This window comes from Halictus rubicundus, chromosome 17, assembly GCF_050948215.1.
Source record: "Halictus rubicundus isolate RS-2024b chromosome 17, iyHalRubi1_principal, whole genome shotgun sequence".
NCBI lineage: Eukaryota > Metazoa > Arthropoda > Insecta > Hymenoptera > Halictidae > Halictus > Halictus rubicundus.
This window is the reverse complement of record NC_135165.1, coordinates 9,287,001-9,302,131: the sequence shown is the minus strand read 5'-3', so window position 1 is coordinate 9,302,131 and position 15,131 is coordinate 9,287,001. Positions and strand designations below refer to the sequence as shown.

General features: G+C 30.9%; 2 protein-coding genes across 9 annotated transcripts; one reads left to right on the top strand and one right to left on the bottom strand.

The window, feature by feature from the left end:
• The first annotated feature begins 200 nt into the window (after nucleotides 1-200).
• Nucleotides 201-3,918, top strand: Mcm10 (minichromosome maintenance 10 homolog). 3 transcript variants are annotated; one of them, XM_076802922.1, is made up of 2 exons: nucleotides 201-332; nucleotides 640-3,918. In XM_076802922.1, the coding sequence occupies exon 2, from the start codon at nucleotides 649-651 to the stop codon at nucleotides 2,806-2,808; it is 2,160 nt and encodes a 719-aa protein (XP_076659037.1). In that variant the 5' UTR covers nucleotides 201-332; nucleotides 640-648; the 3' UTR covers nucleotides 2,809-3,918. The 3 variants fall into 3 exon arrangements, with proteins under 3 accessions (XP_076659037.1, XP_076659034.1, XP_076659036.1); XM_076802919.1 differs by having other exon boundaries at nucleotides 201-396; XM_076802921.1 differs by having other exon boundaries at nucleotides 201-572.
• Nucleotides 3,919-5,553: 1,635 nt separating this feature from the next.
• Erf1 (eukaryotic release factor 1) lies at nucleotides 5,554-13,532 on the bottom strand. Of its 6 annotated transcripts, XM_076802926.1 has the most exons (12): nucleotides 13,052-13,532; nucleotides 12,691-12,905; nucleotides 11,745-11,920; nucleotides 11,441-11,568; nucleotides 11,203-11,353; nucleotides 10,943-11,133; nucleotides 10,741-10,870; nucleotides 10,443-10,663; nucleotides 10,193-10,340; nucleotides 9,681-9,791; nucleotides 7,211-7,227; nucleotides 5,554-6,241 (listed from the first exon to the last, which is right to left on the bottom strand). In XM_076802926.1, the coding sequence occupies exons 2-10, from the start codon at nucleotides 12,774-12,776 to the stop codon at nucleotides 9,712-9,714; spliced, it is 1,311 nt and encodes a 436-aa protein (XP_076659041.1). In that variant the 5' UTR covers nucleotides 12,777-12,905; nucleotides 13,052-13,532; the 3' UTR covers nucleotides 5,554-6,241; nucleotides 7,211-7,227; nucleotides 9,681-9,711. The 6 variants fall into 6 exon arrangements, with proteins under 6 accessions (XP_076659041.1, XP_076659043.1, XP_076659038.1 ...); XM_076802928.1 differs by lacking the exon at nucleotides 7,211-7,227; XM_076802927.1 differs by lacking the exons at nucleotides 5,554-6,241; nucleotides 7,211-7,227 and adding an exon at nucleotides 8,505-9,613.
• Nucleotides 13,533-15,131: the final 1,599 nt, after the last annotated feature.

Genomic DNA, 15,131 nt, shown 5'->3' with positions numbered 1-15,131 from the left:
CGGTTCTGTGCCATGCTAAAGCGGCGATGTCACGAAAGTGGGAACGCCGAAACCCCGGGCGTGAGCACTCTCCTATCCTCTCTGTACCAGCTTTTACTCTAATATCACAGTAAGAAACTCTAAGCTCAAAACTTTCGTTCTTCACTTCCATACCGCCATCTTCAACCTCCGTTTACAACTACATTAATGGAAAGTATTGAAAACGCGACATCTTTCTGTAAGAAAGCGCGGGAAAATGGCTAAAACCATTGCATTGAATGTGAGTTGCCTGGTGTTTACTGAAACGGTGCAGAAAATGACGTATTAAATTGGTTACGAACGTTTTTGAAACTGTAATTCCGTTTACCAATCAGTATCATATTTTGATTACGTCCTGAGTGTACAGAAATTTTTTAAGTACGATTTACCAAGTTTAATAATTAATTCTACAGTAGATTCCCATAAAATGCAACCAACAAATTAAGACTACCCCTGTATAAGTTTAAAGATACTGCATATGTGTATAGTAAATGTGAATAAATGTACAATTTTTCTTTTAAGCATTTGTTCAATCGGATTATGCGGAACCTACTGTACTTAAAAGTTTATTTTAAAATAATTGTATTTATACTAACCGAGTTATAAATAATTTATTTTCAGCGATTTAAAATGGATAATGACAGTGACTCTGACGTAGGCGATATTTTGAATGATCTAATAGCTAATGGTAACACTGAAGAAACTCGAGACCCATCTTCACCACCTCCACCAAAAGCTGTAGTATTGAAAGAGTTAGATTTTAATTTTTTAGAAAGTACACCTGAAATAGGTAATAAAAGTGAATTGCTTAATCTAGAGGGGAAAAACGAAGTCTATGACAATAATCTTGATTCATCGGATGACGAAGACAGACATTACTTCGAGCAACAAACGTACTCTAATTATGGTCGTGATATAAAGTCATTGTTAAAAAAAGATTCTACTAAGAGTGGAAACAAGACTGTAGCTCGTGAAATAAGTTTAAGAACATTTGACTTTAGTGCGGTGAAACAGACCAGGAATGTAAATAGAACAATTGACAATAGCATTTCTACTAATAATAGCATTGCATTGAAAGATGTTTATAGTGATCCATGTTTTGGATTGAGAATAATTACTCCAACTATATCTTCCACAGAGTTGAAATCACGTATGAATGGTAAAACACCAGTGACGGTATCAAGGATTAAATTTCACATTAACTCAGGAAAAACAGATAGTGATTGGGTGATTGCAGGTGTATTAGTAAATAAATCTCCAACAAAGACTTCTCAAAAAGGAAGTGCATATTCTATATGGAAAATAAGTGATTTATCTGAAAATATAAATACAGTATGTGTTTTCATGTTTAGCAATGCGTACAAATCATTCTGGAAAACTACCGTTGGAACTGTGATAGGCATTCTTAATCCGAACATCTTAGAATCGAAAGGTAGTACTGATTTAGCCACATTATCCATTGACAATCCCCAAAAAATCATGATCCTTGGTAAATCTAAGGATTTAGGAAAATGTAAATCAGTGAAAAAGAATGGGGACTCGTGTAATTCAATTGTGAATACTAGCCGCTGTGAATTTTGTGTTTATCATGTCCAACAGGAGTATAAAAAGTGCTCTCGTAGAGCAGAGCTTCAAGCATTTAGTAATACACAGAAGTTTTCGATAGATATGTTAAAGAATAAGAATCAACAAAAAAATTCATTTGGAAGTAATAATAATAATATGCCAGAGTTTCATGCTGTTGTTGCAGTAAAAAATAAACAATTAGAAGAGAAAGATGCCAAGCGCTTAGCATTACTTTCAGGTAGTCAAAAGACTGAAAAGTTTGGAACAAAACCTATGAACAATATAAAATGTAAAGCTATAGGTTCACCAGGACAAGAAATTAAAACGAATTTTGAGGAAATAAATAGATCGAGGGGTTGGAAAGCTGCTGTATTATCCCAATCGTCGAATGAAAAACCTGTGGCTATAACGTCTACTTTGCTGAAGATAAATGCAGGTAAATCGAGTGATGTGGGGAAAAAAGATTTGAGCATGCTTTCTGGTTCACCTTTAAATCCACGATTAGGTGTTGGTTGTCTTGGAGGAACGATCGATTTATCACAACCTATAACCAAAAAGCAAATTAACATAGCAAAGAGTAGTGCGATTAAATGGGTGCAGGAAAATGGAAAGATTAGAGCTAAGAATCCTAATAAAACGCGATTGGACAAAGAGGACAAATTTGAAAAGGGAAAGAAACGAGCGAGGGAACAAGAAAATTGTGAAGAACAAGAAACGAAAAGGTCGAATGTATTATCAAATAAATTTAAGGAAATGTTGCAAGCTAAGTCTGCTCATACTGATCTCATTGAAGAGTCTTACGAACAAGAAAAGGAAAAGTACTTCAACAAGTTGGAAATGAAAGAAAAAATGGAGGAGAAGATGTTAACTACTTATAAAGTATCTTGTAAAGCTGTGAAGTGCTTGATTTGTAAATACACATCGTTTTCTGCTTCAGAAATGTGTAAAGAGCAGAAGCATCCATTGCATGTTACTGATGCAACAAAGAAATTTTTCAAGTGTGCAGATTGTAAAAATAGAACTGTAAGCTTAGATAGAATACCTACGCATAGTTGTATAAAATGCAGCAGTTCAAATTGGATTAAAACTGCAATGATGGATGAGAGAAAAACAAATGTTTATGTTATTCCATTATCTATACGAGGCGATGAAGAAACGCATTTAGGTTCAGTAATTAAAGATGCCAGTCTTAATCTCTTAGTTCCAGAGACAGATGGCAAATAATATCATGCATAATAAATAAAACTTTATAAAACGCTGTATTTTTATACAATCGTGCGAGTGTTTCTAAATCTTTATATCATACTGTTATACTGTATTTTATAATATATAGGTACCTATCTTCCCTCGTTTTTATTGTCCTTAATATGAGTATTTCCTTTGATTTATAAAATATACAAATATAAAAAAATTGTAATGTCATATAGTATTTAATATTTTTACAAGACTAATATTATTTTTAAAGCAATTAAAAGAAAAAAATATGTTCAACTATAATCGTCTAAATGTACATACCAAGCAAAAATATTATAGCTAGTAATTATGGTTAGCCAGGTATAAAAATGATATAAAATGTGCCCCACTGTGTAACTCCTTTTTATTATATTATGCTAATATCCTTTTCTTTTACTAATACGAATCAAGTTCGATAATAGACTGGAAAGGGCAACTTTTCTATTTAACTGCGTTTCGTTACACGTGTAAACATGTTTTACCAATATAAAGACAAATTTTTTTAGCTATAGTATTTAACCGAATTTTCCTTATACGTGTAAAAGGGAAATATTAATAAAATTGCAAATGTAAAGAGATTCGTTATAATTGGAGCCTGGAAATATCACTCGTCACAAACCCAGCACGGAGTAAGCACACTAAATACTGTTTATCATCTATTTAAAATTAATTAATAAAATAAAATATATTAAATAAATTTTATATATACGTATATTTCTATATATTAATGATTTATAATTATTTATTTTTAAAGTGCTCCGTGGAAGCATACGTTTTGTATATTTCCGGGCCCTAATAGCAACTTACTTGCATGAGAAACATAGATTGTATTTTTCATTTACTCATTCTTCATATTTAACTCTATTCAGATTCTAATTAAACTTTGATACTAACAATGACATGTTCATTTTCTTTAAGTATAAATTTTAAATAATGCGCATGTGACAAAAAGAGGCATTAGAAATAATGTTCAATTTCAAGATGACATATTAGCATGGTTTTCAACTCTACATAATTTAAAATACAGATCATGTCTTTCTTATATATAAAAAGACAAATTTTAAAAGTGATTATATATGTTGAAGTATTTACAAAAATAAAGATGGCAATAAATTTCTTTTGTACGTGGATGAATGTATTATTTGATATCAAAGACAACTATATAGACGTATATTTTTCTAAGGTGATAATTTCAATTTCTATAACAAGAATTTTTATATGGACTTTCTGTGTTCCATAAAATATCTCATAGTTATACAAATCATTATTTCAATATCCCTTTTTATCACCTCACAGAACATTGTTTTAAAATAGAACTTGAATCTCAAAGTGCGACCAGCTCCAAATTGCTGAACTTGAAATTTTGATTCTACGGTATCCTCTTCGCACTAAATTCTGTGAATATTTTAGAACATAAGCTGACGTGTGTAGTTACGCACATAATACATACAAAATATAAGGTATTGAATTCGTACGTTTAAAAAGTTTGATTAATCAAAATTTTGTAACAATTACATCTTTGTATTGCCTTCTCAGATATAAAGTAGTTCCTGACGAAACAAAAGTATTTGGTAGTGCAATACATGAGAATATAAACTGCCAAAAAAGAAAAAGATAAAGTTATAAATTGGTTAGCATATTATACAACTATGCTTATTGAAGAGATCATAGGTAAGCCATAATCTAAGTACGTCATTGACACATTTAAATAAGATGTAATGGACGACGTCTGAGGACAAACGAAAATGAAAGATGAATACAAAGATTACAAGGCTTTTCCTAGTCTCCCTTGAAATGTTTATCGTGTTCTTACAGGACTAGGACTTGCATACTTAAAACAAGCTTCTGCTAAGCAGAAGAAATAATCGCACCGACATTGTAATAAATAATTACCTAGATACCTATTGAAAGAATGTTTACATATCAAAATTCCAAGAAAGATTAAGCCGACATTTAACACATTAGTTTCATAAAGACAATACACAGATACAATACTTTTAAACCAGGATTCGGAATTCGTTGTGCACATACCATAAGCCGGATTATCTTTTCCTGAACGTTCTATTTTGATGAAGTTTTTCGTAAAGCTTTGCTCCCTTCATCACGTATGGTGAAATAGTATTAATAATATCTAAGTATACTATCAACTAACAATACATTAGTTTTACCAAAGGAGTTCACAACATTCACAAGAATCTTCTTTATAATATACAGCGATATTTCATAAAAGATACTTCACCAAAATTGCACGTTTCATTTTTCTCACACTTATACATACATATTTTTTATTACAAAGGCATCATATGAATAAGCCAGTTAAATTAACAATGTTAAAATAATTTTGTAACATTTTCTGTGTTTCCTTTCTTCTTCTTTCAAATAACTGCCACGTAAATATTTGCAGAAGATATTATTTCTTTTCACTAATAGAGTGCACCGTTTGTAACAATCAAAAGATATCTTGATACACATGCGAAGCATTTGTTATATACATTTGTGTTGTACAAAATATAAGAGTCGGGGGGACCAGCGAAGTTAATAGATTACGAAAATTATCTCTTATGTTTATATATGTGTATCACTCGATGAGACGGAAAGATTTTATTTTTCCCGGGATATTACACGACCTTAACTTATATCTAAGGCAACAGTGCCATTAAAAATTTAAGTTTATGTACAGAACTCTTCATTATTCATATGAATTTAGTAATCGGTATAGAATGCATCATACGCAACTTCAAGTTTATAATAATCAGTTTATTACAGCTTATTTATGATTGTGTCTGAACAAAAATAACGCTACATCTTCGCCGTTAGAGTACTCTTTTTTAGCTTCTGTTTTTTTCACCCTACAATTCAGAATATAATGACAAACATCAATTTTACGTAAAATCATGTTTTATATCATGTACTGTACAAACGTATTCAGCACAATAGCGCGTGTAATTATTAAAATAAATCCATGTGAATAATTAAAGACTATAATTGTAATACAAGGTAATGTTGTGTGAGAATAGGCAGGTATCAAGCTGGCTTAATTAACTGTCACAGTCTTCGAGTTGCCTTTTTTCTTCATGGACATGGATAATCGGCGCGCCGCATCTTGTGCTTCTCACTTTTATGTATCGATTGCTTAAATGAATTCTAATGAATAATTTCATGATGTATGGTTGTGTATTAAGTGTCCCTCTCTGTTCGTGTGTACATATATTTGTGTCCGTATGTATGTCTGCTGCTGGTGTCTGTGTTACACATGTTGCATCATATGTTAATTTATCATGGGAAAACATATACTTATGTTTTCTTCCGAGGCTAAAAGAACTGTTTCTTGTTGCACAGATTTAATAGTCATCCAGATCAAAACTATCAACTTCAACATCCTCCAACTGCATACTCTGAAAGTCCACTTTGTACCGCAATATACCTGTAAAATACATATTTAAAAATACTGGTTTAATGGACGAGATATTACTGTTTTGTTCGATTATTTCTATAGTCAATGAACACAAGAAAAAATCAAAATATTATAATAATATGTTACAGATGACACTATAGGATGGACACGTTTTCTGTATAAATAAATAATAACATAGAATTTATGATTGTGTAAATATAATTTGAAATAGCTTCGGTATAATAATTTATCATGCATGACATGTAATTTACAGTGCTTTTCAAGATTAATAAAACATACGTTTTACGAAAAGATTGGTTCTAAAAGTCTAAATGAAATTCAGTGGTCGTACATATTTATAAAAAACACAGTCGTTAGAAACAATGCATACATTTATGCAATGCAGTTAAACAAAAAGTAAATAGTTGCTATTGCAACACAAAATGACACATAGAAGTATAAATATATGTTCAATAATATTGTAAGAATAAATGAATGTTATACATGTAATGAGTGTCACAATTTCAAAGTCATAATCAAAGAAAGTTTGAAAAATTTATTTGCACGACAAGCAATAGGTTCTAATATGAACGAAAAAATGACTACAGAGAAAAAATTAATATTCGTATAAGTATACAATAATAAAATACTATTTAAGTAGAAAAAATAATCGTTGGTAGTTTTCAATATAAAATATTGTTACATTTTTGTTTCAAATGATATTTCTAAATATTAGCACTTTTACTAACAAAAAAAAAAGATGACAGAAAGTTTAGTATTGGAACATAAGTAACTAGATATTAATAATATCACTAATAATAAATCAGAGAACTCTATGTTAGCAAAATGAAATGATTGTTCGTATGTACAATGTATAACATTCTAAAGCAAAAATAATATATTTAATGATTTAAAAAATGCAATAGATAGGCTTAATATAGACTCAAGATCACTGCTTCTTCTTGTCACCACTAAATTAGTAGAAAGCAATTACTATACCTTTCCCAATATGCAAGCTAATAAAAACAAACCATCGATTAGAACTTATGCTTGACCAAATACGCTAACAAAGCCTAGCTACTTGTTAGGCAAACACTTATTAGTCAGTTACTGTTTATATCCATCACCAAAAACTGTACTATTCCATATATATCTTTGTCATACACATAAGTGCGTAAATTTTACTAATTTACATGAACTTTTGGAAAACAAAAAAATGTAGCCTTTCCTTTGGTGATGAAATTACTATTTGCTTATTGTGTAGCATGCAGGCAAGCAATAATTATGCTTGTACTTTTAAATAAGCAGTAATAAAGCGTTCACAAATAAAAATAGTCTAGATATGCAATTTGAAGGAATATTTTTTAATTGTGTCACAGATTGTGAGATTATGAATTTTTTTATATGAGATATTAAATTATATAATGTAATGTTTGCTAGATTACAAAAGTGACATAAGTATATGCATATTAAATAGATATTGTGTGAAAGATTCATTTATACACGAATTATCAGTAACGACATAAGAATCGATGCTATGAAGTAGTTCCATTTTTTCAGTCTCTTGCCAAAAATAGTTTTAGATTATTATAATACATATAAATAGGTGTAATAAAAAGTCATAAAAGACAATACTTTGAAATTTTTTACTTAGATCACTTTCGTAGTTATTAACACACATATCATGTGTACTTAATATTAAAAACATAATAATTTATTTGTTAAGAGTTTAAAAATATACCAGACATATTAGTAAATAATATGACTCAAAGAATATATACATAAATAAGTAAATATTTAATAAATGCCTACTCAAATAACAAATAATAAATTTACATAAAATGTTGGGAAAGAATATGATGAATTAGAAGTAAATGTTTTATAAAAAAAGTAACGTACAATATAAAAATGATGTTCAAGAATTAATGGTAAAACTTTTCAGCATTGAACGTATAAATACTAAGAAGCTTTACATGCAAATAACAACAAATTTCCAAGATAGGTACGTCGACAGCAGTATAAAATAAGAATCAGTGGTGTTTCTATTATGTCGAAAATCAGATATATATACGTATTTTTCATATACAGGTTGTCCCGAATTGAAATGGCAAAACTTCAGGAGCGTGTAGGGGACCGAAAAACTAAGACAAAAAGTCTTTTAGAGATTTGCTCGTTTTTGCTTCGTTTTTCACTTTTTGTCTTAGTTTTTCGGTCCCCTACACGTTTCTGAAGTTTTGCCATTTAAATTCGGGACAACCTGTATATACGGTCTAAATATGTATTTGGTTCATTTGTCCGAGTATACGAAGAAGTATTATATACAATACTACGAATTTCTATCAAATAATTTCTTCGTTTTCGTTAAAAAGCATGATCGCAACTATTAGTACAGATTACACTATCACTCTAATACATCAAATGTCTATAATTTTATAAAGCCTTAAAATTACTTATACTAATAATAATTTTCAAAACACAATCCATAGAAATACCATTTTATGTAAATAAATCATTCGACATACGAATGAATAACTTGTGGTGTAGTCGACTTTGAATTTATACGTGACAAATCGAAAGTGTAAAATGAATAATGTATTTATTAAATTAAATAGAACCATTTTTATTCTATGCTGACTATGCATTGCACCTACATCTTAACTTTGTTTGCTAATCATGAAATATATAATTCTTATGTATTATGAAAGGAACCTATTATTATGTAAGATATAAAAGTGGCATATTACAGATTATTTGAACTCACCACCTTCAAATACAAAAATATTCCATATCCCATATATATACAAGATTTTCTTAAGTATTTGTACCACCAAGAAAAAAAGACAGCAAAGTTTTTAGGCCTTTTATTCGTGAAAATAAGTATTATACCTCGGACTTTTCAACTAAACATATCTATATTCACATTCAAACTCATCAGAAGAAACGTATATACTACAGATCTGCACAGAAGTGTTGAACTATACTATTAGTGATAAACTCAACAGAAGAAATTGCAAATTTTTTTGGACAAATTTATCGTATAACACATAAATATATATTAAGTATATTTATAATATATTGTTGTCATAAATATCAACGATATAACAAAGTTTCATAATAAGGTTATATGAAGAAGACATGAAAATCTCAGTTAGAAATGATTTCTTCGTGATGAGTATTATTAGTGTTATTGCACTAAAACATTGTTGTATTTGCATTTAAAATATAGACATATGATGTTCGATCAACTTACTAATTACCAACGAATATACAAACGTGTAATAATTCACAAATTTTCAGTACAGAATACATACAGTAACAGTAATATGTACAATTACTTCGCTCTTTCATTAAATATATACTAACAAGAGAAGTATAAATTCTCCTTGATAAATTTGTCCAGTTCTGAAAGTAATATGTTCTATGATACACGAAATATAAACGAATGCACTCAAGACAGAGAAAGAGCTACCTGGTCAACTTTGAGTATTTCACAGATGAAATTAGTAATCATCGAGGTCAACATCATCAAGAGGCTCATCAGCCTGCAGTGACTGGAAATCAACTTTGTAGCGGAGGATTCCTATGCATCAAGATATACTCCATAATTAATATTAATGTTTTCAACCTTTTCTCAATACCATTTGCAATATTATATGAACTCATGTAATGTTTGATTAAACCTTTCCTGTAACTTTTTAACACCACACTTCTATTCGGACTACAGTTAGAATATGACACTTAAGAAAGTAATTCAAGAATAATCCCTAATTCTGAATTACACTTTACGAGACGTTAAAACATTTATATATACAATCGCTAAGTTGCACACGTTTAGTGAATAGTTAGTTAACGTGGAATCTGCCAGTTTTCTGTTAGTACACACATTGAATAGACGAATACAAATTATTGTTCCATATGTATGTTACTTTCAGTACAGTTAAAGTTAGTAACGTTACGGAACGAATGAAACTGTAAACTTACCTCCAATGCCGCCAAAACCTCTTACAAATTGAGAACCTTCTTGAGATTTGTCTGTAATAATTTCTAAGGTGGCACCAAAGCTCTTATAATTATTTGCAAGCCATTCGAGTAGAGGTTGACACTCCACGAGTTCCAATTCTACCCCGCTCTAAATCAGACATAAAATATTCAATATTATTTATTTATTACTAAATAATGAATATTATCATTGCATAAAGTACCGGTATCTGAATTGAATTTTTCAACCCACCTCTTTATCAGTAAAATGAGTTTTGTCTTTTTCTTGTTCCGGTGTTAGATGTGAAACTTTCTCTTCTGCATTTGTATGATTCTTTAAAACATATCGTTGGATATCTAAGTTCTCCCAACAAATGAGGGTCTCCACACTGCCTAACTCGAGTGCTCTTAATGTATCTTCTACACCGAAGCAATATTTTCCTGTATCTTGTGAGATTTCGTCGAAATAACGACCTATATAATACAAAATATGTCATTAACATTTGAAAGAAACTACCACCCATTATTTATCATAGCAAGTATATAGTTACCAATTAATTTCTTTTCTTGGATAAATTTTACATTTTGTAAGGATTCAGCAGCTAATTCAATAGCCTGATTAAAACCATTCTCCCCGCCATATGAAACATCTACTAATTTTATAACTTTTCCTTGCAACCTCTAAAAAGTAAAATTCACAATTGTACCTAATGTACATTAAAATTACATACTACAGTAATTGTATAAACTCACTGGATCAAACATATCGGATTGACTAAGTTCTGTTTTGAAATCAGCACTACCCGCTAAAATTAAACCGGCAATATTAGGTTTATCGTTACTAATATAGAGTTGAGTAGCTACTTCTGCCACTTTTCGAACGTAGTTGTGCCGTTTTTCCATTCGTAACCGAGCAAAACGGAGTGCGGATTGACCACCTCTGCCTAAAATTCAAAATTTGATGAATTATCATAATGTCTTAACAATATTAATGAAAGCAGTTATTTACGTACCATGCTTCTTTGGAAGATCTACAGTAAATTTGTGTAATACTTCACGAGTATTTCCTTGTAAAGTACCAAACAATGCCCCATTACCATCCATTACTATAAAACCAAATTTGTTGTCATCTGCAAGCAATGCTGTGAGAGCTTCAGTATGAAACTGGAAAATAATAAAATATGTGTATAAAATTTAGCTGATTACTTTTAACTATGATCAAAATGCTTATATATATATAACAGACAGTACCTTATTATCACAAAGGTAAAGAGATGTATTGATAGGTTTAAAAGGTTCAAAATCAATGTTGACCTTCTTTTCTTTTCCTTCTTCAGTTACAATGGTACCGCAATATATAACCAAGCCATTCGGAGGCACTAAAATGAATAATAAACAGTTTATATAACTAAATAACATAATATGATTACCTCACAACTATACATATATGTTTAGTGTATAAAAAAAGGTTTATAATTTCTGTTTAGCAACTAGATATTTTCTTAACATACAATATAGTTACAAAGAATTGTAATAGTTGGTTAAATATAATTACCTTTAGTATACAATTTTAACCTATGTTGGACTGATGTGATTGCACCCAGAACAGATAATCTATTTACACGCGATTTAATATTCGATGCTGTACCAAACTCATCTGCTAACATTTTGCTTACTCTTGATATTTGGTCTTTTGGTGGGATAATCAATGAAATCATGCTTGTCCCATTCCTGTGAACAAAAACAGTTTTCTATTATATCGTACAATTATACTAAATAATATTATATTATGCAAGGATCAATTGTAAGTGAAGAATACCATGTAGGATGTTTTCAAAGTTCTAGTCCTAGTTCTGCTATTTAATCTAAACGAGTCTGAATATGCTTACTAATTAAGGGTATCAGTTGCTTTTGTCTGTCCCACTTAGTGCTTAATAACATTAACTATTTGGAGAAATAGAAAACCACTTAAAAGTCTAAGCATTTTTATTATTTGAACAAATTGGAAAGAGTGACGATTCAGTGGACAGACTATCTCACAGAAATTCTTCAAAGACAGTCTAAGAAAGCCTGTTTTTACCTTGACAGAGATTACGTTAAAAAATGTTGTATTAATTCTAGAGAAATGTGAATTAATGAGAAAATTATAGACAAATCTCCAAAACTTTGGAAATATCCTTCGCATATTATAGGAAAATCTGCTTACATAAGGTTGTATTAACGAATAACATAACATTGAAATAAAAACCATATTATTGAAATGTGATAGAAAATACAATAAAAAATACGATTATAAAACAAATGCAGATGTGTTTGTTGGAGTCCCAAAAATCTATAAATATTTTGTATTTCACGGGATCACGTGAAATTCATTTGTACAAGAAAAAACGGGAAATCCGTTACTTTCCATTTACCACGTAGACTTTAAAATATATATGTGAATAGAAAATCGAACAGCTGATAACGAGAAGACGTAGCAACGTAAATTTCGACCTACTTACCCTCTAGCCATTTCGAGACTTTTTATAAGTTTCTTGATTTTCCAGATTTCGACATTGCGGTCGGCGGAAGTCTCCTCGTTGGACATTGCTGCGCGTTATGTCGCGTGGTCGTGGTTTATGGGCCCCTACCAAATTAATCTTTCACCACCGACGAAAAACGAAGTCTAGAAAAGTGGTTCAAGTCGTCGCGAGAGTCCGAATTCACGAATTTTTTCCTGAAATGAATGATCAATCCGTTTATCGATGCATCTGCTTCAATCCAGTTTATACCGGATTATGTCAGACAGAACGTGTTCGGAAACGAATTCTCGTTCTGCTTTATAGTGAAACGGAACTCTCAGGCTCTTTGCTTTCCACTCACTCACGTATCAGCGATGTCGGTGTTTACCGCGATCGTAATTACAAATGATTAAATGCAATTATTGTGACACAGCAGGTACCACGCGAATGCGAACCTCGGAATGCACACGTCGGCCATGCACAGCGAAACGTCAGTACTTCGGTGGACGTACTGTACTGTAGGCAACTGTAGGATACAAAATGGGAAGCAGAAAGATTGAAGAGTTGGTGCGCGAGCAGCGCCCCGAGGCCGCATTTCGTACACGAGCGCAGCCGCGTTTGCATTGGTTAATCCGCAACACTCACTTCGCACCGCTCAATGCTTCGTTTGCAATCATTTTCAAATTCCCACATTTATTCGCCGTTTCTTTACATCGACCACAAATTGGTATTAGTGTAACGAATAATTAATTCATTAATTTAATACATGCGTCAATAACATTATAAAAAAAAATCTGACTAAACGAAACTAACGAACATGAATGCTTAGATAACATATACTTATAAGCCTGGCACAGATAATTTTCCTTCAAGACAAGATAAAGGAACACGTGACGTTACAGGTTCCAAAGATGTATAAGCACAGCCTACTCTAGTAAATACTTACTAGCCCTGCCGAACAACGTGGCAACGTGGCAACACCGCTTGTGGACCATTGTGGACGGATCGGGAGTCCTATTTTCAATAATGAGAGTTTTCTATTTGGAATTATAATTAACTTTTTTTTCATGGAAAATTATGTTAAAATACACGATTCTTTATTAATTATGTATAAGCAATATATAAATATTACAACTATGGTAAGTAGAAGTGATATTAAAGTATACTAATATTTATAACTGTGGTATATATTTTGTAGACTCTCTGAATAGTTTGGTGTTGTGATCCATAATAATTGAAATATTTACAGTGGTTTTAAGAAAATATAAGTATGAAGTAAAGTAAAATCATCTTTGAATTAAAGTGCAACATTTGAAAATGAATGAAGGGATATATAAGTTAATGGAAACCTGAAATAGACAAAATTATAGGTACGAAGTCAAAGAGGTTAAGTGAATATTATTATTATTATTATATATCGTTTATGTTAGAAAGAGATTGGATAATTAGTTAAAATATATTATTGTTTGGTGCAATTTCTAAATTACGCAAGTAGCATTAAAGTCTCAAATAAAATGATGAGAGTATTGTATTTGAAGCATCAAAATTGTTATAAAAATATAATAGGTTTACATAGTAATCATCACTGATAAAAATGCCCATGTGCACGATTAAAGATTGTGCGAATAGAACTTTCAAGAAGAATTCTACACAGAAGATGGAGGAAAAATTAACGAAAACCTCTTTAAATAGGTAAGGATGAAGGAAATAAGGGTTTCACATAAAATAATTTCTTTTATACTTAATTTATTTCTTAGCCTTCCAAATAGTTTAGGCTTAGATGAGTCGACTGTACCTAAAGGGTGTGGTAGGTTCAGATCATATTAGGAGCCTGGATTTTGATAGATTCTCTTTAATATCTAAAAGGTTAAAACCACATGCTACACCTTACGTATGTAATATTTCATCATGGGTGTCATATTATGTCTTGTGAAATGTTTGTAAAATTGGTTATTTTTAATTAAAGTTTTAGAAGATACAAGGGAAAGAACCAATGACAAATACATGGAATTAACAAACGAAGAGAGGAATCTGAGTTCATTTTCTTCTGTATGCTTCTGTAGCTGTAAACGGAGACTCAGAACAAAGTGTTTGTTTATTTCATTTCATTTGATTTTATTTCAGTTCTAATAAGATCCGGTTAAAGTCACCTACAAATCAAGTTAACCTTATAGATTCCGCTATTTTGGGAATACTAATATTTGGCATTCAACGATTGCTCGTAGACCCCGCATTGCCAATGCGTCAACACCGTGCACCTTAGGTAACAATACTTTTACTGTACACTTATATTCAATCCCATCGCGTCACCAACACTTGTAACACACATTCAAATCAAAATATATTCGTGTTGTTTGGTAAATCGTACAATCTATAAACTCTTAATTATTGTCCAATATTCAAATCTAAAGGCTCGTACAGACCTGAACATGTCGACGAAC